The sequence below is a fragment of the Taeniopygia guttata genome, chromosome 4, assembly GCF_048771995.1.
Source record: "Taeniopygia guttata chromosome 4, bTaeGut7.mat, whole genome shotgun sequence".
NCBI classification, from domain to species: Eukaryota; Metazoa; Chordata; class Aves; order Passeriformes; family Estrildidae; genus Taeniopygia; species Taeniopygia guttata.
The window spans coordinates 6296226-6323584 of record NC_133028.1 but is presented as its reverse complement, the minus strand read 5'-3'; the positions used below and the strand labels follow the sequence as shown (position 1 = coordinate 6323584).

The window sequence follows — 27359 nt, the reverse complement described above, 5'->3', positions numbered from 1 at the left end:
ATTTCAGTGGGAGCTGGATCAGACTCTCATAGCTCAGAAACTCCCAGAGGCTTTGAGTTATATCCCACCCATGCTGCTTTTTACTTTTATTTACAGTTAGAGTATATCCTAAATGTTTATCAGGGTAGAACTGCATAGGCAGCAGACAAAGGAGCAAATGACCAGGCAAGGATGGTGGGTCTCAAACACAGATGATAGAGTCTCTGCTGGATGTGGCCACCAGCTCTGAGGTCTGGGGAGGGAAGGCAGCAGCTGTGTACAGGGGCCCCAGGGGACCATTGGATAAAAATTTAACTAATCAATCATTCTGGTTTTCACACTCATTAATTTCATTTCTTTGTTACACAGACAGTTTTTATTCTTCCCTCATTTTATGGGTCTGTATCATTGTTTCCTTTTACCAGTAAAAGCAATATAAATAAGGGCAAGAGAAAGGAGGAATTTTAGGGAATGAGGTTGCAAACTGTGCTGTTATTCAGTTCCCCTCTCCCATCCTGCAGCCTATCATGAAGTGATTTAGTATCTGCAACTGTAGTATCTTTTCCCAGCTTGCTCCTCTCTCATACAGGAGTAGATAATTCAATGTATGTCACCTGGATGACTGAGAGGGGCCTCAACAATGTCTGTAAGTATCTGCAGGGAGGTGTCAGAGCATGGGCCAGGCTCTGCTCCATGATGCTGAGCAATAGGAGACAAAGAAAGGGCAAAAACTGATGCCCATGAAGTTCTACCTGAACATGAGGAAGAACTCCTTTACTGTGCAGTGACTGAGCATTGAACAGATTGCCCAGACAGGGTTTGCAGTCTCCCTCCCTGGAGATATTCCAGAACCATCCTGACACAACCCTGTGCCACGTGCTCTGGATTGACTCTGCTTGAGCAGGGAAGCTGGACCAGATGACCAACAGTATTCCCTTCCAACCCAACCCATTCTGTAATTCTGTGGTTATTCCCCACAAAGGGAAAAAAAGGAAATATCATCAACAGGATTTCAACAGGGACTGATTTAAATCAGGGCTGATTCAGTACCCCATTCATTCTTATCAGAACTGGGCTAGCCTAAATCAGCACAGAGGGCCAGGGAGCCAATGGGCAACAGTTGAATTAATAAATTCCATGACACAGACAACTGATAACAGAGGGAGGAAATGTCACAACTCACCTGGCAGGACTGTGAGAAAAGCACTCCGGAAGCTGTAGCCCATGGTGTTTGCCCCGAGGCAAATGTACATCCCTGCATCCTCCTCCTTGGCTCGAGTAATCATCAGTTTGTTCAGGTAGGAACCATCTGGGCGGGACCAGACCTCCCCCGTGGGCAGCACGACGAACTTCTGCCCCCCGACATCGATGGTGGAGTTGTACTTGCTCTCCGTGCCGTACTCCACTCTCTTCAGCCACTGGATGACGGGTTTGACATCGCTGCGCACTTTGCACTGGAAGGATGTGGTCCCACCGTAGTCCACCGTGGTGTTGACGGGGTGTGTCCCTGTCAGGATGGGCTTGGACCTTGTCCTCTCTGCACAGAAACACAGGGAGCTCCATGGGCAAAGGTGTTTGCTAACCTCAGTAGCTTGCAGTTGCAGAAACATAGGGAAAAGGTGTAGGAGGGATGCAAAATCATAGTCTAGTTCAACTCCCTGCCCCAAGGCAAGCTGAGATTTCTGCAAACCTCTCCTGATACACATTTTACCAGCCTCTTGCCAAAGCCTCCAATGGTAGATGCTCTCCAGTCTCTCCAAACAACTCCTCCATTGTCTGAAGCTTCAGCAAGTCTGTTCTCATGCTCAACCTGAATCTTCCTGTTTATAACAAGGAAGTTGTTTTCTACCTGCAGCAGACCTGGAGAAAAGGATGGTTTTCCTCTGAGCCCTTATATTTTGGTTCGTTCACAAGACCATCCCTTCCAGCATGATCATAAGCCTAAGGTTGTGTCAACACCACATAAAGTGAAAGGAAATATATATGCCTCATTCTGAGGAATGTTTGGATCGTTTTTAGTGTTAGGATCAGATAAATCAGTCACAGTTTCCAGGCAAGGAGGTACTGCAAACCTCTATCCTAGGCACAGGAGAAATTATGGTATCACAGTGGGTGGTAACTGCTGGCAATCATCAACTCCTTTTGATGGCAAACACTGTTGGATTGAGCATGTAACAAAACAGCTCCCACCAGCACTGACTTTGGAGTCAAAGGAAGGAACAATGGACCCTCTTTCAAAAACTCGGGATACTTTCAATATTGAGGGCTCTAAAGATGTGCTTAGGAAACAAAAATACCACAGTAGTCTCTGTAGGCTTTGCCTTTGGACTGTGAGCAGCAATCACAGCCAGGGAGACTGAGACTCAGATAAGCAGGACTTAGGAGTGAAGGCTCAGGGGGAGGAAAAAAAAGAAGGAAATTGAATAAAACCTGTAATGCTCCACAGAATGATGTTAAAAATAGAAAGATGTCTGAAAACTGCTTAATGCCCTTATCTCCTTGACTCTGGTTCCAGCTTTGGTTACTGTTTTCACTCCTAGCCAGCAAAAGCTAATGAAAACAAAGGTTACATACATCTTTAAGTTGATAAAAACCAAGATAAACAGGGACACAGAAAGGGGTTTGTTCCTGGTGCTGTCTGGTTTTGATGAAGTGAAAATGCCACAGCTGCCATTAGGATGGGGCTTGATTCATTTCCCTGCCTCTGCTCCTGGTTTTAGTGTAAACACATGTTTTTACTGTCTCCACACAGCTGCATCTTTATCAATCCCAGATGTCCAGCAGGTTTGTGCCTTCAGAGCCCAACAGAGCTTCCCACATGTGCTTTTAATTCCTGTGATTCTAGGGAAAGGACTTATCAGAGAACAGATCTTTAAGAACAATCTTTCACACTGGGATAAACTTTCTCATGCTAAAATGTATGCACAGACAAACAACATGCTTTCCAAGGGGCTGGGAATAGCTCTCCATGCCCCTGCTCCTCATTAATGAAGGCTATTCAATCTTCCCTCCACTCAGCTCATCTTCTCTTTCTTGAGTTGGCTACTCTGTAATCATTTCCATGACAACTTATGATGATGTCATTGGCAAAGCACAATGATTTAAGAATAAGAGCTCTTCTCTGGTAAACCTAGGAAGGATTTGAGTATAATTATCCTCAGCAATAATAGGGGAAACAGAAGATTAGAGAGCAAGACTCAGAATAGCTATCTAGCAAGAAGAGCAATTTACCTTACCACAATGAAGGGTAATCCCCCACAGCTCATCTTCTGAGGATTGAATCCTTAAAGCTATGTAGGCATCTAAAGATACAGACAGGATCCGAGTGGACGTTTTTAAGGTTTGGTTTGGTTTTTTTGGTAATTCATTTCTACCTGCCTGGACCTTCAGATGGCCAAACATTTTTTAGAATCTGGCCCTAAAGCCTTGTCTGGCTAGTCATTCTAATCATAAGATTTCTTGGTTTTCAAGTTTCCCTAGTGAAACTTCTTGATTAAATTTCAAATTGACTGGTTTCACCCATTCTGACATACTAATCTGGGCTATCCTAGATATTTCACCCCCTCTCCCATGGTACTTGAAAGGACTTTCTCTGTTCATTCTCTGTCTGTCCTTAAAATGATTCTCTTGTGGAAGACTGAACTGGGCATGACTTTCACCACGCAGGTGCCTGTGGGATGATTTTTTCCCAAGTACCTGTCCTCATTTCAGCTCCTAAACTGTCTTCTTGCTATTCTGTCTTGCCCAGGTCTCAGGTTCATTCTGGAGTTTCAGCAGTATTTTTTTCTAATGTTTTTAGCACATCCCCATTTCCATGTCCAGCCATCAACGCTGCACTCTTGCCACCCCACACTGTCCTGACTGAGCCAGCCCCCTTCTCCAAGGCCCCTCTCTGCTCTCCCTCCCACAGCTGCACTTACGGATCACTTCAACTTTGTACGTTGCGTTGATTTCTCCAACTTTGTTGAACACCCGGCAGGTGTACTTCCCGCTGTCCTCTGGCTTCAGGTTCTTCAGGTTCAACGTCCATTTCTTCTTCTTGTTCTCCCCAATCTCCTGGGGAGTGAGGGGCTTGTTGTCCTTCAGCCACGTGATGTCAGGCCTGGGGTTGCCGCTGGCCACGCACTTGAGGCGGATGGAGCTGCCCACGGGGCGGGCGATCACTCTCCGTCTCATCTTGGCAGGCTGAGTGAACCTGGGCCGGGCTGCAAAAGGCATCAGAATGGACTGTGGTGAGCATGGGACATGAGCAGAGAAGGAAACTTTTTAAGGTTTTGGTCAGATTTGCTTGAGAGGCAGAGCCATACATACCAGTGTATCACTCTCCCTCATATCAGCTCAAACTGTTTTCCTTAGAAGGGATTCACCAACCACCCCAATGCATTTGAATGTCAGTTGGATTCTCTGGCCACTGCATTAACCTTCTGCATAGCACAGTCCCAGAATTTCTGTGTCTGTAAGGCAATTGCACCAGACCATCTCACAAAATAATACCAAAATCACGCTATTGCAGCTGAAGGCAAAATGCGGCCCCATAATCACACTGTAATTGTTACCATATTCCACAAACTCCTTGGCCAAGACCAAAGGAAAAAACTGAGATTCCTGTCATGCTGACCATTTTCTCAATTTTTTGCTTGTCACATGAAGCTTAATTTCCTGAAGATGTTTTGCCTCTTAGTTCTCAGTGGCTTTATAGGGACTTAAGAATAGTCAGCATCTTTTACATACATAGGAAAGTCTTAGAAGTGTGACAGACTTTTGTACATTGGTCTGAACTTAAGTGTATGCAATTCATTCAGCTCCAATTTACAAAACATTCATGTTGAATGGTCCAAAGAAGTGAAAAAAGAAATGGAAAGACCCAAAAAGCTTTATGAGCTTATTATTAGAGGATACCTCATGCCAGTCCATCCCAAAACTTGGGAATCTGAAGCAATAGCTGCTGGTGGATAGAAGCGTGGGTCATCTTGTCTTAGCAAAGAAATCACCAGTATTTCTAAGAGTGCAGAGACAAGAAACTTAAGAGAAATGCAAGGCCCTCACCTGGCAAAATCTGAAATTTAATGAAGAATTTAAAAGTAATAATAAATTTCTCACAGTTACTTTAACTATGCCAGTCCAGGGGCACTTCTAACTAAGTCCATCATAGAACTGTAAAAGTCGGAAAAAACCTCTAAGATTATTGAGTTCAACCATTAATCTAACACTGCCAGCTCCACCACTAAACCATGTCCCTAAGCAGCACATCTACATGCTTTTTAAGCATTTCTAGGGATTCCCTGGCTAGCTACAGGATGGCCTAGTGGAACTTCCTACTTGACAGCCAGCCCTGCTGCCCAGGGCTGAGGGCCAGAAGCTCTGGGATGTGCATTATAGTGGAGCTTTCCTGAATGGAAGAGGCTGGTCTGCAGCTTCCTATCTCCAAGCACTGGGGAATAGTAGCCATTGCCCTCTGAGGTTTGTGAGCATACCCCTTAGCCCTCATCCCCCTGCAGCCTTGGCTAACATCCCTCCCTCTGGAAAAGGACACCCTCCAGCATAACCCTCTCCACAGAGTTCTTTTCTGCAGGGGGAACCATCTGTCTCCACAGCCTTCCCTTGCCCCCCTTGGCTGTCCTTTTGGGTCCCAGCCATTTCATGTTATTCCAAACTCCTGCTCAGAAATGCTTTGCTCTCCATGCAGAGGCTTTCATGTGTAATCCAATGAACCGGAGTAACTCCGGCACTGGAAGTCTTTGCCGTGACAGCTGAGCAGCAAGTGCGACATACTGACCCCTCCACAGGTCGTGGTGCCTGCATTGCTGGGGTTTGGGGGTCTGCTGCAGGAGGCCCCCTCACAGCAGACACAATCCCCTTCCCTGACAATGAGCCCCGTCAGAGCTGCACACTGTGGGCAACGACATCCCAAATTTTCATCTGAGCAGAGGGAGAAGTGCTGATAAGGGCTGTCACTGTGGAAATTCAGAAAATGTCCGCAAGGCTCATGGAGAGGTCAGGAATCAGCCATGCAATGGGTCTGAACAGTTACTCTGTAATATGGCAGTAATTTACTCTGAGGCCAGGAACTCCAGGTCTAAGTAGAGGGGAGATCCTCATGGACAGGGTTCCTGAGCTGGGACTAACATACCAAAAGGCAGCTTGGAGGCAGGACAGTCACACTTCCCCAGCAGATTGAAAAGTCAAGTTAATGACTGAACTCTCAGAAGGACTTGCTGGCATCCCTGCTCAGTAAGGGCATTTTAAGACAGAAACTCTTTCCACCCAAAAAAAGGGCAGGTCTTTAACATTTCTGGTTTTCCTCCTACTGTGACTCCCATGAGTCTGTGTGGAATTCTGCATTCACTCCTCGCACATGGTTGCCCAAATACATACTAAACTACAGGTAAAGCTACACTTCTTTGGATCTTTCAGCCTTTCTTTCTTTCTCTTTCTGTTTAAAAAAGGTTAAGTGATTATGTGGTCTCAAAAGCTACTCCAGGCTGTGTGCAATATGCTGAAACCAGATCCCATTTACACAGTCCTGAATGTTTCCTTGACAAAAGCCTGAATTGGACAAGTTTAGAAAAGCCAGTTAACAAAAAAAGGAGAAAGAGAGAGAGACACACATTAGAGAGAAAAAGAGACCCAGCAAGCACAAAGGAGAAAGAAGAGAAGCAGCACTGTGAGAGACAGGCAGAAAAGGTCTCCTTTGAGTTGATGCTAAATGTCTGTCCCCAAATCTGTTCCATTTACAGAAGTTTTGCTTGTTGGAGTGCCAGCAAAGGCAATTACAAAGTGCCTCTGTGTTATTCACATGCTTGTTCTCCTCCACATCACTTGGCATTTGCTTCATAAACATGACCACACATTTGTACAGTATAAATTATGTCCCACTCAAGAGCAAGGGAAAACACAAGTGGATGGGGACAAAGAGACAGTGTCGTGTACGGGTTCCTGGCTGAAATGCTGCTTACCATGAAGATTTATTCAAAGCTAATGAAAATTAAATGCAATGGAAGCCTGTCAGCACAAAGACTTGTGAAGGAATTCAGTGGTGTCCTCTCCCTGAGGGACATCTTGTGAGGCATGGATCAGTCCCTGAGGCTCCTGTCAGACATTGCTCACACAAAGTGAAGTGATTATCTGAAAAATGTTGTCTGCTGTGATGCACCACCATTACTCCCACATAGTGACAGTCACTACCACTTCCAGCTTTTATGATAATTACAAAAAAAAGTGCCAAAATAGCCCTCCTCAGAGATACCGTTCTATGACGGCAGATGGAAAGTAAAGTGTAGCTTTTTTTTCACCATGCTTATCCTCTCACACTTTTCCAAGGGCCCAGAACTGTGAGAACACAAACTGCTTCTTCACCCATCATCCTCCAGAGACCTGCAGACACACACTGACCCTCCCTGCACACCAGCTCACACCAGCAATTTACTGGTGAACAGTGCTGGATGGAAAGGGCTGGGTGGGTGCAAGGCCAGCCCCAGGCATTTCTCTGCTTGAGGAGAGAGGAAAGGAGACAGGAGGGATGAAAAGAAGAAAAGCAGAGGTTCAAGAACACTCTGCAGCACAATGGACTGGGCCAGGGCAGCACAGAGTAAGACACAATCTGATACAAGATTGTCAATGCCTAATAATTTTAGTAGGGCTTACATCTTTTCTTCATAATATTATTGTTGTATTGTTGTATTGATCCATCATCCAGCAGCTCTACCAGAAGCACAATGGTAATCAAAAGTGGATAGATGGCAGCTTTGCACTAGCTGCTGAACCCCTCCTGAAGTACTCCTGACCTGTAGTTTATCTAAGACACCGTTCCTCCAGCTCTGAAATGTTGTCATCCCTCTCCAGAATGAGTGGAGGTTACCTTTCTCTCCCCAAACAAGCTCAGTCTGAAATAAATATGTACTTCAAGTGTAGCCTGGACTAAACCACAGCACACCACATCCCTGTTTGCCAGCTGCTGAAGAAAACTGGTCTCAGCTTAAGTGGTGGGGACCCACACAGCAAAAGCTTGTCAGGTTCCACCCCTACCACTACTGTGAGGTTCTCCCTGGCCACAAATGTGGTACAAAGCCATCACTGTGTTATAAAATTAAAGAGAGAGATGTACTGCACAAGCAAAATGAAATGCTGTGTTTCATCTCCTGGGCTCATAAACTCACATCAAACTCCTGTCAGTATTGGCCAAAAGCTGTTTGGCATCAGCCTGACAACTTATTGTCCTTTGAGGAGTGCTTGGACCAAACTGGGCCTGCAAGTTTTACAGTGATTCAGAGCCTGTTCCAAGTGAGATTTTAGCAGCTCCCCAAGCTCTGCAACAGCTACAAAATCATATCCTGAACAGTCCATGGCTTGGAGAAGCTCAGGCAGGTGTCTGAAAGAGAGGGTGATCTTAAAAAATACTCATCTTGGCTTAGTGCTAATTCTCCTGAAGTGAAGTCAGACCTCCCATTTGCCCTCAGTGGGAGCAATGTTATGTTGGCACTGAAGACTTTTGGAAATATTGCTGTAAAAGTCAATATGCTTTTTATAGGGAGTCTATGAAAGCTGTAAGAGCTGCACATGCAAAAGAGAAGTCACTGCCCAGAAAAACAAATACAAGGGAGGACCATGCTGGGGTAAATGGCAGGGGACCCTAGGGCCGACCACAGGCTGCATTTTGCAGGACCCTTGGATGGGATCCATTCACACCAGCACATTCAGCTGACACTCTGTTTATTATTTGACCAGATGTAGGGAGAACTCACTCCAGTCGCTCTGCCTTTCCTCTCCTTCAGCAACTGAGAAACGGGAACAGCACTGAACCAAGGGCCGAGGAAAACCACAAAACACACACTGCTCCTTACCCCACTGCTTCCCAGAATGATCTTCATATTCTCCATTGGAGCCTTCAGGCACCTGGCTGTCCTTTCCTGAGCTGGCATCATCTGTACAGGAAAGGAAAGGGTAGATGTTAAAAAGGTCTCCTGCAGCACAGCAGGACGACAACAGGAGTTTGCATTTCCTGCTGGAGACACCATGCAGCTGCAGCAAACTCAACATACAGTAGGCATCCACATCCTGGCACCGACAGCCTGGCCAGTTTAATGAACTACTCCATTTTCTGCTTTATGGGTTTTTCAGCAGGCTACCAAATCAATGGGAGTTTAATCAATGTTGCCATTAATAGCTGACAAAAGCCTCTCTGTCTATGTTTACAGGTTGCTGTTCCCTAGGAGGAGTGATCTGTGGTACCATCTATGCAAATAATGGCATAAATCAAAACTAAAGATAATTAAACCTCGGAAAGGTTAAAAAATTAAACCCAGGGAAGACTTATGTGATCAGTCATAGAGAGCATAAGCAGTATGATTGTGGCCACTAATTCACCCTTCAGCTTCCATACAAAATCAGAAAAGCAAGCAGGTCTGGAGTCAAATGAGCTCTCAAAGGGATACTGAATGCAGATTTATGGCTGGCAAAACCAATATTGATTTGAAAAGCTGCTTGTTTTTCCTTTTAATTAAGACCACCCATCCACCTACATCAACACACCACTTTGTCCCCCATCACTCTTGTTGTCTGTATCACTACCACACAGCAGCACCAAAATCTCAGCTCTGCCCTGGAGAAACAGAAATCCCTACGAGGTGAAACCCCCATCTCTCCAGCAGCCCCCACCTCAAATTGCCACAGTGATATGGCCATCTGTGAGGTCTCCAGGAGGGCCAAGGGGGCAGGAGAGTACCCTGAGCCTCCTTTTACAATCTGGGTGATTCTGGTGGCCTCACACAAATGCAGCACCCAGATATGAGAGTTTTTCCTCCTCCAGCTTGACCTCCACTGCACGAGTGCTCAGCTCTGAGCAGCCTCTGATGGAGCAATGGCTCACACCAGGAGGGAGGTCACCTGAGGCACTCTGGGCACCCTCACATGATGGTGCAGTAAAATACATTCTCTTCTAAGGTGACATCTGTGCTTTAAAAGGTGGCACAGCCCCAGAGTGCAGCTGGATTTGAAGTAAAAATCTCAACCAAGAGCTCCTTAGCTCCTACCTAAAATGAACTGAGGTGGGTGGAATTTGATTTTCAGAGACAGGCCAGGTGAAGGTTGGGAAAAAGTTTGCCTCAATAAGGAACAAAATGGTGTAAAATCCCAAAGAAATAAAGAGAAGTGGAAATATCTAACTTAAGGAAGGAATCCCTCCAAATATCCAACTCCTGAAACTCATAAGAAAAGGGTCTTGTGAGCAAAAGACAGGACAATTATTTCTGCAATCTCTGCAACAGAGAGAAAAAAATTATTTCAACTTATATATAGGCATGGTCCCTCCAAGAGGTACAAATAGTAAAACTTCTTTTTACAGTTGTTTTTTTTACAAGTTGGGTTGTCCTTAAGACAGTATTTAGTGGGTAAATTTGTATGCAGTCTTTGAGAGAGAAGAATGTGTCCTTAACCTATCCTCACCCCAGGTTCTGCTATTTTGGAAAACCATCCCATCTCTCCAGCACAGGGCATTACATGCCAACAGATGCTCTGCTCTCATTAGCCCTGTCCCTTAAACAGAGAGGCTGCAATGCTACATGAGTTTGTCCCCCCTTGACCCTGAGAGATTTTTCTCTTCTCCTTCTGGCTACTTCAGCACAGTTTCTCCTGGAAACGTACATGTACAGCTATGTACAGCTGTCACTTCCAGGGGAAAAGAAAACTGTGGGCAGCAGTGCCATGCTCAAAGCTCAGCAGCTCCTCCAGCTGACTGCCCCATCCCACCTCCTGCCACCCTCTCTGTCCATGGTTGGACACCTTGAGCCTTTCCTGGGTGCCCCAGCCACCTCCCAGCCCAAACCATGGGCAGCAGGGTGAAACAGAGCCCACTCAGGAAACACCAGTCTCACACAGAGCCCGAGTGCCATGCAGCACCCTGGCTCTGCCTGCAGCCTGTGCTACAGAGGAGGCCAGTGCCTCCTGAGCTGCACTTTGCAAGTTTATTTTTACAACCTTGGCAAACCAAAAGCAGGGAATACAAAAATACATATTATACATGATGGCTTGCATAGGACGTTGTCTCCTTTCAGTCAAAATACCAAATTAACTATCTCCTGGCACTTGTACAGTTTTACCCATAAATATCCGTAGTGTCACAAATGAACTCTTGGATGCTGTCTAACAAGAGAACATAATAAATCCCTCAGCACATTTAGAAAAATATATTGTAATGGAGAGGAAAAATTGTGGTCAGAGATGGGGGGGTGTTCCTGTCCATTGTTAACTGCTGAATATCATAAAAGTGGTTATGATATTTAAGTGGTAATGTTCTGCCAATTATACCTTAATCCTGCTGAGTTTGGTGTGCAAAGAGCAGAGTATCTCCCTTGCCCACTACCTCATATTACAGAAAGTCAGCCCTGTGCCCTCCTCCTGCAACACACAACCACTGACTGTGGACTCGGCACCTCTTGACTTGCTGCCAAGCTTTTGATGTATGGAAAATTGCTCTGAATTCGTTTGATCCTTTGAAGATGCATCCTCAGTTGTTATCCCAACAAATCGCAAACCTGTGGAGTCAACTACCAAACCCAGAAAAACAACATTTTTGGGGAGAGAGGTCAGGATAATTTATACCACCATGCTGAGCCAATGGAAGAGATGATTTGGTGGAGGAGTAAGGGGTAACTCTGGAGGAATAGATGATTTGGTGGAGGACTGAAGTAATCAGCCACATTTCAGTATGACTAAAATCAGTAACTGCGTGCATTTAGACACATTGGTTTAGATATGCTGGAACTCACTTCACATGTGTTGGGAACGTGGTAACATTAGCAACAATAACAGAAGTCTTGAGGTGGGGAAATGCCATAAACATGGAAACTCCCATCCCCAGAGCTGCTCATGGGGTGAGGGATGTTACAGCAGACCCTTCCAGCTGCAATGTGCAGTGAACTGGGCTCCTACCTTCCTTGTATCAGAACAAACTCACACTCGACAGCTGTACCAGAGAGCTGATTCATGACAGCCAGAAACTGGATGGAGCTTATTTGGGGAAGATTCCCTGAAGCCCCTGAGTCTCCAGTAGAACTCAAAAAGTCTGAGTGAGGCAGTAGAGTAGCCAGAGATATAAAGTGCTAATCTGTGATGTGAGTGACACAGGGTCAGGTATTTCTTCTGCTGCATTCAGAGAGGGATTTGAATCTCCCCTCTTGCACCTTGGGTGAGTGTCTTAAGATCTTTGCAAAGAACAAAAAAGAGCTGCTTTCTTACTTTGGGAGAGAGATAATTTAGGAACACCCTGAGGATGGAAGGCCCCTGTCTAATCCAGACATCATCAATATTTGACTTCCACCTGCCTCAACCAAAGTCAGTACTGTGGCTACATGGAGTTTGTTTCTCCCTGCTTTGAAGAACTTTCTTATTTTTTCAATTTTAATATCAAGTTGTGTCCAAGGGTAGACAAACACTTCTATAGTGTTTTACAGGGCTTTGTGATGCTGAAAGCAAAGCTACATTTCCTGAAAGTTCAGAGGCATCTGGTTCAGCCCAAACCTGCAGTCTGAAGCCTGGTTAATAGTGTCAGAGCTGAAGGCTTGCTGTTTGCATTTCACTCCAACTGTCACACACACAACTGGCCTGGCAGTATTCTTCTTAGACAGAGAGAGGACCTGGGGAAAGAAGCCACATTCAGACAAACAGGAGCAGCACACAAAATGGTGAGTTAGTAGCAGAGATCACGAGTCTTAGCTATATTCAAGAAATGACCTAATAAGCCGATTGCTTTTTCATGCTCTTGTCAGCTCCCCACCGAGGTGGGCAGCTCGGGGTGATAAGTACATACAGAAAAATCAGCCTGCAGTCAAAGGGCAGCAGGGACCAGCTATGCAGCACTGCCAAATTTGCTGCCAGCAGATTACCATGAGAGGCAGTGCTAAGAAGGACGAACTGCTGAAGTATCCTCCAAGCTCCCTTTCCTGTGACCTCTATTGGAAGGTCATCCTGCACTGGACTTCTTGGACAGTATCACACGCTAAGGATAGCAGCCAGTTGGAATATGAAGTGGAAAACCTGCCTTGAAAAGCAATCACTGACTAATTTTATGTCACGAGTATCTGATGCTAAGAAAACATACACATGATTTAGGTGTTCTTAATGTACAATTTGGCTCCATGGTGTTACAGAGCATGCTGGCCGGTCAAGAAACCTGAAGGCCAAGGTTCCATTATCGTGTCAGGTGACAGATTTGGAGACATGGGACAAGCTCGTGTAGGGCCTTCCCCTCCAAATATTGCACATGGCCATGCAAAACAGGGCCAGGACAGACAGAGGCATCAGCCCACTCTTCAGGAATGTCACCCCAGTGGCATCATCCTCAGCTGTTCTCCAACCATTGCCTCTCCCTTGCCTCAGGATCTCATTCCAAGCTGGCTTTTATGTCTGAGATGCCACAGCACTGAGATGCTGGTGGTGCTGGGGAAGAGTGTGGTGTCCCAAAGCAGGCTGGATTTCTGCAGAAAAGGGATTTCTGTCTGTAACTCCATCAACTAGCAAAGCCCACTGAGGAGCCTATGGGACAAATACTGCCACATCAGTGGGATATGGTTACTGTTTATTACCATAGCAGAATTGTTCCATTCCCTCTTAAAAGTTAAAGCACATGGAAAATTCTGCATAACAATCCATCTCTGAGAGCAACTGATGAGAAATATTCAGATTATTACTGAGTCAGGATCAAATTTTATTTACCCACAGGCTCTCCATGAAGACTTCATGTTTTAGCCAAAAGGGTATGACTGGTTTTCAGGCCAATATCATGTGCTGAGCATCGAACCACAAGTCAAAACAACAGCCCAATTTTTGGAGCAAAAATCTAGCCATCATATTTCCCCATGATTCACAAAGTTGCTTCAATTTGCTATAACGCAAGGCCTGTCCCTGCTCTGACTTGATGGGACCAGCTTTGGAGTCTTTGATGTCAGAGGCCTTGAAAGCCCCATTTCACAGATGAGCCAGCTTTGCATAAATAAACAAAGTGACCTCTGAACTGGAGCCTGAGACCTGAGCACACTTCAAAGCACTGGGGGAGGTGCTGGGGGGGCAGTGGGGAATGAAGCGATCAGCATCCATCATTAGGGCAGCCCCCACTCCACACCGCTGCTGAACAAGGGGTGTAAATAAAAGGAGGGAGGCAAGTGGGGAGGGAGTGAAATGAGGGGGAAAGTGATGTAATCCAGTCAGCCTTGAACAATTCTAATGAGGCCTTCTCCTTCTCCCATGGATGAATGAAAGAAATCTCTCTGAACTCCAGCTGTACGAGCTGACTCTCGCGTTTACCCAGACACATCGTACTTGCACATCATATTTGCTCCCCAATGTCCTTGACTGCTGCAGAATTCTAGGGAGTGATCAAACTCAGGTTGCTTGTGGGAGGTGGATCTTGGGCCTTTCTAGGAGTTGTATCAGAATTTGTTCTGTTGAGCCTAACCAGGAAAACTTAGACCATAAACTTCAAACAGGGAAAGACTGGACTTCATTTTCAGCAGCCTTGAAGGTGCAGTAGATGGCGGATAAACACACCCAAAAGCAAGTGCAATCTTAAAAAGTAGGTCTCTGCAGTTTATCTCAGAGGCATTCAGGTTTTCCTGTAATACTTGCTGGAATTTAAAGGGAAACACAAAGCAGGAATCCCTCTGTACTTTGTTTTAGGGAGTCTTCTGCTATCCCAACTGGTTTATCTGATGCCCAGACGAATGGTCTATGACGTACATGTGTAGGAAGGCAGCAACAACTTTATCTCTGGGATATTACCGGATTAAGGCACTTTCCCCAGATCTCCTTAATGTGGGGATTTTAATTAACACTCCAGGTTTCATTAGAATTGGCTGGTATTAACCCTCAATGGGCAGGGAAAAACAGCCCAACCCACTGGCTAGCACAAACACCCTCTGAGAGCTACCACTGCCAGCTGACTGGCTTTTATTGCTCATCTTGTGATATTTGGGATGTTTATGGAGGACCTTGAACATGATCTTGACCTTGAAGTCACTACTTTAAAACACAGGGTTTTTTTGTTACTAAATAACAGCTCTTAACATCTGTGATTCTGAAGAACTCTGTGCAAATACACTCAAATCTTGGGTAAAGAGGAGCAATACACTAATTTTCAAGTTTTTGTGATTTTTCAGCTTGTTTTATGTTTTTTGTGAGGCCTGAACTATGACTGCAGGACCCAGGTGAATCCCAAGGGTGACTTGAAATAATTAAGATGCAAAGTCTTCACTTTGACTAATTCAGAATCTTTTTTACCATCATTGAGGTCTAATTTAGCAAGTGTTCACTCTGAACTCTCCTGCCAGAGGCAGACATGACCAAACTCCAATGAACTCATCCCATTGACACAAACCTGGCACAAATATTAGATACTATTTCGAATGATTTTGTAGATCCTCCATTAACCCTCCATCTCATGCTCACCATTCCTTAACCTACCTGTATTAACAGTGTCACCTACTGTATTAACTGTGCTGATGCTATGAAAAGACAGGAAATCTGTTTAGTTTATTTGGAAGAGTTCAGTGAAAGCAAAGGTATCAGGAATATTTGGATAAAAAAGACCTCATGGAGGAAACCCCTCTCCTTGGGTCCAGTCAGAGAAAATCCCTCAAGAGAGGAAAGCAGGAACCCACTCAGAGGAGTGTATAGTCAAGGAACACTCTGCTTTTCTCAAAAAACAAACCAACCAACCAACCACCCCCCCAAAAAAAACACCCAAAACAACCAAAACTAACCCCCAATCTCCCCCCCAATAAAAAACAAAACAAAACAAAAACAAAAACAAACACCGCCAAACTACAACCAAAGAATCCACAATAAAACCAACGTGAAGTAAAAGGTTACTGGCAAAGAATTTCCCTCTGAGACAGGCACTGGAGACTTTACTACCTATTGCCTTCAGCTGCAGTTGGGCCAAAAATAACCAGAGGTATTAAAACTGGAATTTCCTGACAATAAAAATAAAAAAAAAGTACGTGTTGGTGGTTTATTTTGGTATTTTCAGCTCTGGCCATTTTCATGAGAATTTCCATGCAAAAATTTTCACGGATTGCACTTCAGGCCCAGGGAATCTCTTGCAAGCAGGATGCTTTGCAAAAGGAACATTTGCAGGCCATCTGCCTCCTGAAACACTGGAGAGATTCCACAGACAGCAGACAAAAGCCCTGGCTAGGTAATGAAGAAATGAGGCTTCTATCCAGAGCTGCATCAGTAACTCACATTTCTGAGCTGAGATGATGTGCAGGCCCATTGTATTACCTGTCAGTGACAAAGCTCTGAATTGGTGGTTATTGCTGCATCCCACATTTCAACAACAGGTGAACATAATCAGAGATGACAGCTTTGAGACCAAGGAAGACTTAACTCTCTTCCACAGAATGAGAAAAAGGGGGACTATGGGGTAGCACAGACTTATGAAAACTGGTTTATTTTACAGGCTGGTACCAATCAAGCTCCAACAGCACAGACAAACCAAACCTACTTCCACTGAGACTTTCAGCAGCCCAGAGAGAATATTTCACTGCTGGCCATAAGCTGCTACTAGCACCTGGTCTATATCTTTTACTACCAATTCCTCCTCAATCCTGCAATCTCTGCTGGGAGACCAATATGGACATATCCCTGTTCTGTACTCTTGCATAAAGAATGCCGTGGTTTATTGCTTGGGCTTGATTTAAAAACTTTGGTATGGAAAGGGATCACATATTTCCTTAGAGAGGTAAATGTGGAGAGGTGGAACTTCAGAAAAATAGGGTATTTTAAGGGTATAAAGGGATTAATACATAAAAAACTGAGATAAAAAAATGAAAGCCTTTAAATTGAACATATGTGAAAGCTTCCCAAGAGGGGCATCTGCTTGACTATGGAATAGTCACTTGGTGGAAGAGAAAGAAGCTCTATTTCACAGAATCATAGGATGATTGATTCCAACTACAAACCTAACACTGCCAAGTCCCTCTAAACCATGTCCCTAAGGGCCACATCCACATGTCTTTTAAATATCTCCAGGGATGGTGATTCAACCACTTCCCTGGGCAGCTTGTTCCAATGCCTGACAAACCTTTCCATGAAGAAGTATCTCCTAATACCCAATCTAAACCTCCCCTTGTGCAACTTGAGGCCATTTCCTCTCATCCTGACCTTGTTACCTGGAAGAAGAGCCCCATCTGGCTGCATCCTCCTGTCACAGGGGTTGTAGAGACCAAGAAGGTCATCCCTGAGCCTCTTTTTGTTTAAACACCCCCAGCTCCCTCAGCTGCTCCTCGTTGAGATGTACTCCAAACACTGGCCTGCCCTTCTCTGGACATGTTCCAGCCCCTCAATGTCCTTCCTGCAGTGATGGGACCAAAAATGAACACAGAGATGTGGCCTCACCAGTGCCTAGCACAGGGAGACAATCAGTGCTCTGGTCCTGCTGGCCACACCACTGCTGACCCAGGCCAGGATCCCACTGGTCTTCTTGGCCACCAGGGCACATACTGGATCATGCTCAGCTGGCTCTTAGCCAACACTCCCAGCTCCTTTTCTGCCAGGCAGATTTCCAGCCTCAAACTTTAGAACATGCAAAATTATAATGATCTATCTATGGCTGAATATAGATTTTACAATTCCATTTGCCATAGTCGGCTCGTTACTCGTCTAGTAACTCCTGGAGTATGGTATGATTGATAAGAAAAAAAACCACACAATAGAAAAGGATATTAGTGGAAAAGGAGTCCTTGAATATTGAGAAATATTCTCTTCTGGCTGTAGTCATACAGAGGAATTCTGGAGTTCTTCTGAGCTCATGCAGGATATGACCTGTGCCTACTACACTCAGTTCTCTCCTCCCCTTCTCTGTGCCCATGACTCTGTATCTGGTTCAGATCTGCACCTACTTTAAAACCTTCCTTCCCTCCTTCCCCAGCCACTTTCCACAATGCTGTGGAGGGAGAAGCCTTTCTGGAAGCGCAGCTCTTCCTTGCTCCTTGTGGTCTATTGCTGCCCACAGAGCTCACAAAATCATCCAAGACACATTCGCAGTCGTGGCTCCATTTGCACATGGGGATGCTCCAGCTCCTGCTGCAACCACACAAAGAACCACAAGGAGAAACAGCTGGAGTTTTTCACTCAACCACTGCAATTCCCTGGCCTGCCATTACAACAATTACATTACAAAGGCAATCACAGCCCTTCCGCCATGCTGACTCCTCCAGACACCAGGACCTCCCGCCTCACTTCAGGTCTCCATTCCATAAGGGGCAAGAAAACAATCCTTCCTCCTTTGTTGTTGTTGTTGGGGTTGCTTTTTTATCAGCATGCTCCAGCACACACAGACAGCAGCCCCGAGAGCTCTGTACCACAGGCACCAGTCTGCGGTCACAGTCTTGATCTGCTACTGCCGAGGATGAAAGGGAGAAGAAATCAGAGAACAAGATGAGTGGTTAGGCTTCTGCCTTGTCACCAGCACTTTCTGAGCATGAAATAGCAGCCCCCAAAAGACAGCAATTACCAGCCAGCTGTTCCAGGCCTAGAACAAATTGGTAATATTTCCCAGTATTTTTTAATGTTAGCATCAAGGCTTTCTTAGAGACAGGGTTCCAGTATATTAGAGGTTGTTCACAGATAGCACAGAAGACAAACCCTGTTTTAAGAGTTTACTGCCTATGTAGTGCAGGCACAGAGTGGATGTCACACATATTAAAGTTCCTTGAAAAACATATGTTTAGCATCCACCCATTTTGGCGTGGTGGGGGAATGATAGCATCTTGCACTTTATAATAGAGTTGAGAAGAAAAATCCTTACTTATAACACCAATCGACCTTTTTGAATTATAACCATTTAACTGCAATTATTATTTGTAAGAATAAATCACTAATTACTTACAGGAACTTTATAAACACTGGGAAGAATTCTGTGATTTTTAGTGTTATCTGATAAATAAGCTTAAACAGTCCTCACTTTGGGCACTAACTCTAGTGCCCAAGTCCAGAGAACAAAAAGAAAGTCAAGGTGACACCTACCTCTCTTCCCTGACTGAGGAAGAGATGGCTATGTAGAGTGGGTGCTGAAAATGAGGTGGTATGGACACTCCACCCAAAAATACAGGCCAAAATTCCATCTTCAACAATCCTAAATTGCTTAGGGTTGGGGGAGGGAGGCATGCCACTAAAAGGACCAATGCAAGGTTGATGATAAGAGGAAGATTACAGCAGAGCCAAGGATAAACTGATAAGACCTGGCTCCCAGCTGTCTATTTTAACCACTACACAGCTGCTGTCCCCCATAAAATTATACTTCTATCACTCCCTTCCCTACTAACACTGATTGATGTTTATTATTTTCTTCACCAAAATGTGTAGAAACATCACTGATATGTGTTCCATCTCCCTGAAAATTCACACGGCCAAAATAGGCCAGCACAAAGAGATTTCAGAGAGGCTGGAAGGAAAAGAGAGGTCACACAGGTCAGTGACTGAGCACAGGCATTATTTTTCGATGGCATTTATAATCAAACAAAAATAATCAATTGTACAGTCCTGTGCCTTCCAAACACTGAGATAATTCCTTAGTGTGGAATTACCCAATCCATCACAATGAACTGGGAATTGCAATACTGGGATTTACAGCCAGGAATGTGGATCCAGCTGTTTCTTCCACCCCAGAATGAAAACTATTGAAACATTCCTTATGGGCTTACATATTTCATAGTCTTCTGGTAGAAAAGTAAAAATATCTCCTATGGAAGAAAATTAAACATCCTATGACAATTACCAAATGAAGCAAAATCTCAGAGAGGACTGCTGCTCAACATCTTTAATGGGAAAAGTGTGTTTGCTTGAGGTGAAAAATCACACCTCATCAGGATAGGTCAATAGGCTATTACAGTTTAACTTTGATTTCAAGAAATAACAGCATCTGTAACTTGTAGAAGCACTAGGACATCAAGAGAGGATGATAACTTTTAATTGGCCGTTGCAGAGTATATAACAGTCTAAGATGTTAATTATGTTCAGTGGGGCAAAGATGTTGTTAGGGAATCCTTCCTCTCTTATTCCAGAAGAGAACTACTTCAGAAAACAGCCCATATATGTAATAAATACAAATTTTAATATGCCATTGGCAGCAGTCAGCCCCACATCAGTCACGATCCCACAACTTTATACTCAAATCTCTTTTGATAAATAGACTTTCTAAAGGTTAGGTAAACCATTAAGTCAGAAAGTAAAAAAAAAAGCATTTGAAAGAGTAGAGAGAAAAAATAATTTTTAGCTTTTTAAACTAGTTTTATCTTTTATAAGCAAACTGATACACAGTTGTGTAACAGCAATATGGAAGTGGTGTAATCTCTCTGACCACTACACTTTACAGCATGACAATAAAGTAAAGAAATTGAAATTTTGGGGTCAATGAAAGATAGCCTTGGTGTCTGATGATACCAAGACTTGCAGCATTGTCCCCATATGCTGTTAAATACATAATTTTATTAATGAAGTGCCATTTACCTTCTTCGTAACATTCAATGAATGATACATATATCCCTAGGTCATTGTCAGACCAATAATAAGCTGGTTTTAGTAGCAAAATGTTACCACTTTCACAATTCAGTCCAAGAACAACCCTGGACAAGTGGCAATTTTGTTGGCTCCCAAAACAAACTGAATACTTGGCACCCTACCTAACGTGAGGATTACAGTATATTACACAGGATAATGCTGGCCTGTGTCTTGCCAAAATTAAACCTAACCTAATTACATGGAGTAAATTATAGCTTTCCATGTGGGGTAAAACACAAATTGTAAAAATGGTTGCTCCACAATTAACTATATAATCCCAGTGCTGTCATTAGAAGTTTCTAAAACATGCTTCAAAACAATGACTAGCATAGTACAGTCATTCCTGTGGGATGGAATTAAATTCCTTTGTGTGTTTTTGCATTTTTTTAAATGTCTGTCCTGGCACATGACCAGCAGCCTATAAGAACGATCACCATCTCAGGATCAGAAGGGACCAAGAGACAGAAGCTACCTAAGAAAACAGAGAATCATAAAACCATAGGATAGCCTGGGTTGAAAGGGGCCTGTCAAGGTTATAAAAAAATGTATGAAACACAAGATTATTTTAGGTAGAATTCAACAGATTTTGAGTGCTCAGTAGCAAAGTTACTGCATTTTTTCCAATGAGGGTACAGCTCTCCCCAGTACTAGAATCCTCTATGGTCAGAGACAGAACATGTCCCATGTGAATGCACTTCACACCTTGAACCTCATTTAAAGGCTTCACTGAGACGAAGCAGGGGCAGGGAGTCTTCATAAACAGTATTGGTTTGAAGATAGGAAAATGCATTGAGGAGACAAACTAGGCTGCAAGTGGAATACAGCACTTGTCAATGAACCACAACCACCTAACACCTAACCAGAGTTAGCTGTCACCTAGGACCTTGCCCACATGATCCATAAAAAACTTTTTCCAAGAGGTATTCCACTCTGATATTTAGAAGCTAAAGCAGGTGCAGTTTATTAGTTTCCTATGCAAGTTGCCCCATATGGACTGCTCTTGGAGAGCACTGGAAGCCACAATCTGCACCAAGAGGGCAACTGGGAACATTTAAGTCCTGTATTCAAAATACAGAGAACATCTCAGTATTATCTGTGGAGGCAAAGTATTTATTTTTTTTAACTAGTTAACAGTACTTTCTCTAAAATCTCTAAATATTTACTCTAACAAGCACTGCTGTTTACACACCTTATTTTTTTACTGTGATAATGCATTTTATTATTAACATACTCATATGAATATTTCATACTGAATGTATTCCACACGCTGTTGGCTATTTTAAACAACAGATGTGAGAGGGATTTAAATGCCAATTTTAAAACTGTGCAGTTGATTGAAATCCTGTGAGCCATTCATAGATTGCCAGATATTCTATTTACATGATTCTTCCCATGTAAAATACTTCAGGGAATACTCTAGACTCTGGCATATGGTTTAGAATGATGATGCCTGATGTTGGAGATGCCACACAGACAACAGGACATATAATCTGGTTACATCTGTGCATAAAATGCTTCAAGATTTTTTGATGGAAGGGGTTATGAATATGCGAGGCTGAGATGCTGCATTTATGTCCCTCTAAATCATGCTCAGAGATAACAAGCAGTAAGAGCCCCATCAGTGCAAAAACAAGCATTTTTATGGATGCATTTCATTGCATCCATGTGCTGTTATCCCCCTGGGCAATTATGACTTGTGGGTGAACCTTGAAAAATTGGGGAGGATGGGCTGAAAAGGAGAACTCCAATGCCAAAACACATCCAGAGCCTGAAAACGGAAACCTTGTGAGAATAGCCTGTGCACAGTCAGATTGCAGGGCTTACTCTTCCCTCCTTCCAACACCGGGAAACCCCTGTCCCTGCCACAAATCTGACTGACTTCCACTTCTGCATCTGCAGCCTCACAAATCCCACGGGCCTGAAACTCCCACGCTCTATAGCAGAGGCCCTGCCTGACAGATTACATGCAAATGTTACAAATACATCACAGGCTAGAGCAGAGGAATGTTCACAGTGCTGCACACACACTTGGGGGGAAAAAACCATCCAGCAAGACCCCTTGGTGCAGTCCCCACAGTAATACATCCTGAATGAGGAACTCTACCATGTGAAAACATTCCTAATAATTCCTTCTGTTTTCATTAATAATATTAAATTTCCTGCTTCTGGGGTATCTTTTGTTTTAACAAGCACAGCTTTTTGTCTCGTCTTCTGAAAGGCAGCACCACTGTAAGTCTATTATTACTATTTATGCTGAAATCTTTTAAATGGGCCAGGCATCCATATCCAAAATCAGCAATTTGCAAGCCATAATCTCATACCAACCAGATTAATGTGACACCTGAGATGTGTTTTCTTTCAAGACACAGGAGTCTGAATGGCTGAAAGTAACAGAAATGCATGAAAAAATTGCCTTTCTGCTTCAGAAACACACGCAGTAGATTCTGTGGTGCTTGTGAGTAACCTTTGGTGATTTTTTCTTGACAAAGAGTCAACTAAAATTTGAATCAAATTTTAATAGTCCAATGGTTTGAAATCACTAGTTTAAAAAAAAAAAAAAAAAAAAAAAAAAGGTGGTGTTTTCTTACTATCTGAAATACCTCATTCTGGTCCAGAAAAAATTAGGGGTGGATAAATTATCTGGCCTGCGATTTTCTCTGGCATATTATTTTACTCATGTCTTTCTTCTTGCTCTGCAGGGGGTGCTTGTGGTCATATTGTTCTTTTATTTATGGCTCACAGCCTTTTCAGTGGCAGCATGCACACCCAAGTGCAGGCCCAGAGCGAAAATGCAAATTCCTTCAGAGGTAAATGGGAAGAGAAAAATGTCCAGACCATGCCTAATCCTTACAAGGAAGGCAGTTAAACAGAGAACTATACCCTTAAAACCCAAAACCAGGGAAACAACAATGCTTAATTATAAAATCATGATTTGTATACTTATGAGCTTTACACATAAGACCTGTGGAAGCCTAATTGGTTCTTTTGAAATTCTGCTCTAAAACAGCACCTGAATTATCCAGATGATGCATCCCCTGATTTATTTTGCTCAGCGGTGACTCGCTTCCACTCCGAGTCAGTCGCTCCCAGGAACCTCTCTCTGGCTCAGCTTTCAAGCTGATTTCTCTGACAAGCTGGCAGCAATAAAATAATTCATTCCAGAGGCTGAGAGAATCACCCGCAGCATATACTGCGAGGATCGCCTGGCAGCAGTACAGAGGCCTACGCAATGGGAAGCCTGGGGTAAACCCTGAGCTGGGAGCCCTGGATGCCACAGGGAGGAGGGAAGGCTTCGGTAATTCGACCAGGAATAAAGGCAGCCTCATGGCAGTGGGATGGGAGGAATGCCAGAGAGGGGTTGCTCCAAAGAAGACTCGCTGAAAGGAAGAAGGAGCAACCATGGAGAGGAATATTTTTAATAAAATCAGAATTTCCGTGAGAAGCAGCAATGGGATGAAGGCTGCAATGTGGCGCAGGTCTGTGTATCCATGACTGCTTCCAAAAGCACAGGGAAGATAACTGAGGACAAGTCAAAGAGCCATGCTTTTGCAATGATTTGATATAGTTTTGTCTCTCTGGAAATGCTGGGAATCCACAAGCTGGAAAACAAATAATCCTTGTGCTAAATAATATGATGTAGGAGCTCTAGTAACTCTGAAAATCTAAGAAATACAAAACAGTGCTACTTCTGTTCAAAAGAAAAAAGGCAAATTCGGAGTGTAGGAAGAGCATGGGGCTTTGCATCATATCTGTGGATGGGGTTTCTCTAAGAAGAAATAGGCTTGAGATGTTGCATGTCCCTGTGGAAACCACTGGATTTCTGGATGTTCAGGGCAATCAGGATATCCCCATGTCAGTATGACGTAGAATGAACAGCCCAACATCTCACTGAACAATCACCATCCTGTTGCAAGGAGGTCTGATTACACATTCCTGTGTATTCCCAAGCCAGCCCCCTCTGGGTAGAGATTTGTCACTGTTTTTTTACTAAACTGGATCTGCTGTCTGATCCATTTGAGGGCCAGGGACCCCACTGCCTCTATGCCCCCAAACCCCTATTAGCACAGCCCCAGCTGACTCCCACGTGCTGCACTGGAGTCCCACTGCAAATTAGGATGATTTGGCAAGTTCCCTCTGAGATAACACAGCAGAAAAACAATGTTTGACTGTGCTGGCCTTGCTCTTTGAGCACTCAGAAATTCTACTGTTGGAAAACAATCTCAGCCTCAGCACGAACCTTCCTTAATTTGACTCCTGGCTGGTGGAACCATAATTTGTCAGCATTTCACACAGTGAGAAGTCTCTTCAAGAGACCTCCTTGTAACAGAGAGAACTGCCCCTCCTGCACAGCCCAGCTGGTTGAGCTCAGAGGGCAGATTTCCATTGCTTCCATTCAAACTTGCCCACATGAAGCTGATTGATCCTTAAGGATTCCCTGGCCAGTGTCAGATGCTGGCCTGAGGCTGGGATGGCTCTGGGATGTGTGGGAGGGGATGCACCACGCTGCCCCTTCCCAAGCAAAAGGCAATGCACACTGTCAGTCCAGCAGGGATGCAGAGCAGGCTTCAAAACGTGACATTCAATCCCACAGTGAAACCTTCCCGTTGAAGTGCCGGGCTGAAGCTGGCAGAATTTAGGATTATGTTTCTAATTAAGCAGAAAATTGCTTCTATTTTATTTCTAAGCTACACGTTACTCAAGTGACCAGCTATTCCAAATGAAAACTGCATTGGAAAATTCCCAGAAACTGAGGTGTGGCATTAATTCTGTATAAAGCAGAGCAGAAGGCAGCTGTCTCCCTTCTATAGCAAGAGCAGTTAGTTGGTGCCCAGCAGTCTTAAGAAGATTAAATATCACCTTAATTTCAGAAGCCTTCTGCTCTGGCTGTAAAAATGCTGTAACTGCAATAATAATACAACCAATTGTAAAACTTCAGTGTTTGGCTTGGATTAATACCACAGCTACTTTATTCTACAGGGAAAGTAGTGCAGTGAATCGTATATGCTATCTCCTCCAGATGAGAAGGGTTAAATACCCAATATTCATTACAGTGATTGTGGTTTTGCTTGTTCAGTGGAAAAAAATTCTGTTTTCTGCTTTACAAACAATGGGTTAATCTTATCAAAGGAAAAAACACCACTGAAAGCAGATTTTTTTTTTTCCATTAGCCTTTTTAGAGAAGGGGGAAAGTGGAAAAGCATTTTTGGCTGCTCATTGGAAAAAAAAAAAAAGTTAAATAACTATTTTGGGGACAGTAAAGCTGAGTAACATATACCCATGTTTGTAGGCAAACACACCATGGATTGTTGTTCAGGGCAAAGCTCAGAAGAGGCTTTCAGGAGCTGTTATCTCAAAGTTATCAAGGCCTCATCCTTTCCTTTAAGGGGAGATGTGCAGCAGACAGCACAGCACCAGCTCGCCTCCACCACTGCACAGGTGACCTTCCCTGCTGATGGCCCAGGACCTCACCTGTGAACCTGGGAGCAAGGGGTTCCCAAGTGGGATAAACAGAGCCAAACTGTGAGCCTCTCTGGTACAGGTAGGGATGCAGAGAGAGCAGCATGTTGTTTTAGTGTGTGTAACTCACTCCAATTTACCATGCAGTTTCAGCTTGCAATCCCATATTTCCTGTCCTGATCTCATACACAATGTGGGTTTTGTACTGTTGAACAGTTTTTCTCTGTGGATGCTCCACAGTGATGGGCAAATTGATTCCTTATGAAAGGCCAGATTCTGCTTTCAGACACATTCAGTGTTTCCAGTGGTCTGAAATGGGAGTAGCTGGTGTGCCCAGGAACAACTGGTGGAGGATAAGGCACAGGTATAAGGCACAGAGAGCTGTTCTCAGTTCTCCCCAGTGCCTCTGGGTGAAAATGAGAAAGACATTTACTCCTCTTACCGCCTCAAAATTTTTACTCATAGTAATATTAATTCTGCCTTTTCTGCTGTTGCCAAAATTACATATTCTTTGGGTAAGGACTGCACAACTGTTCCAAATTATTCGTGCAACAGCACTCCTCTACAAGAAGCCAGAAATAAGAGCAATATTAGCACTCCTTTAGAAGAGAGGCTAAAGACAAACTCTTTTTAACAACATGTACAGCATGACAGCAACATTATACAGGAATCACAGGCCTGATCAAAGGACACTAAAGCCAATTAAAATGTTTCATTGGCTTCAAAGTAGAATGGATGAAGAATATTAATGTTTAAGGATGGATGTGAAAAACACTGAAAGACCCAATAACCTGAAAATAGTCTTCAATGGCATCTCCCTGAAGGGCTGAACTGTTCTCCATCATATATTAAGGGATTATATCAAGACTGAAGCAATGCCAAAAATAAAGGGGAAAAAAATAAGCCATGGAAAGCACAAATTGTAAAAGGTCCCAGGAAAAAGAACAATACAAATTACTTAGGAAAAAAGCCTGGATAAAATTACCACCTTCACCCTTCAAAGTTGTTGCCTGAAACCAAATCTAAATCACACCTTTGCTGCACAGGGGTATTGCTGGATGGGAAGGTGAAACACCTCGTGAGCAGCTGCAGCGCAAACAGCAGCAGTGAAAGATGCAAACCCATCTGCTTAGTAACATGTTTGCCTTAGGACAACATATGTTGTGTGGTTATTTGTGAGAGTTCTTTGATACCTTATTTGATCTACACCTTGGGGTATTTTTGAGAGTTTAACAAGTAGTAGGCCTTATGATAAATCCTGATCCTTATATGCAGTCAATTGACCCATAGGCAATTTGTGCCGGAATTTTGGGAACATTGCTTTAAAAGTCATCTAGTTTGTCTAAATATATTATGGCTTGCCTGCACACAGT

The 27359-nt window shown here is 43.8% G+C and overlaps 1 protein-coding gene across 4 annotated transcripts in view; it reads right to left on the bottom strand.

Annotated features, from left to right (window-relative positions):
- Nucleotides 1-27359, bottom strand: part of FGFRL1 (fibroblast growth factor receptor like 1) — a 166283-nt gene that overhangs the window by 6445 nt on the left and 132479 nt on the right. For all 4 annotated transcript variants that reach the window (XM_030270521.4, XM_032747952.3, XM_032747950.3 and 1 more), the window contains exons 4-6: nucleotides 8820-8900; nucleotides 3900-4184; nucleotides 1163-1516 (exon numbers count right to left, since the gene is read on the bottom strand). In XM_030270521.4, the coding sequence (XP_030126381.2) occupies nucleotides 1163-1516; nucleotides 3900-4184; nucleotides 8820-8900 (720 nt within the window). The remainder of the gene's footprint in view (nucleotides 1-1162; nucleotides 1517-3899; nucleotides 4185-8819; nucleotides 8901-27359) is intronic.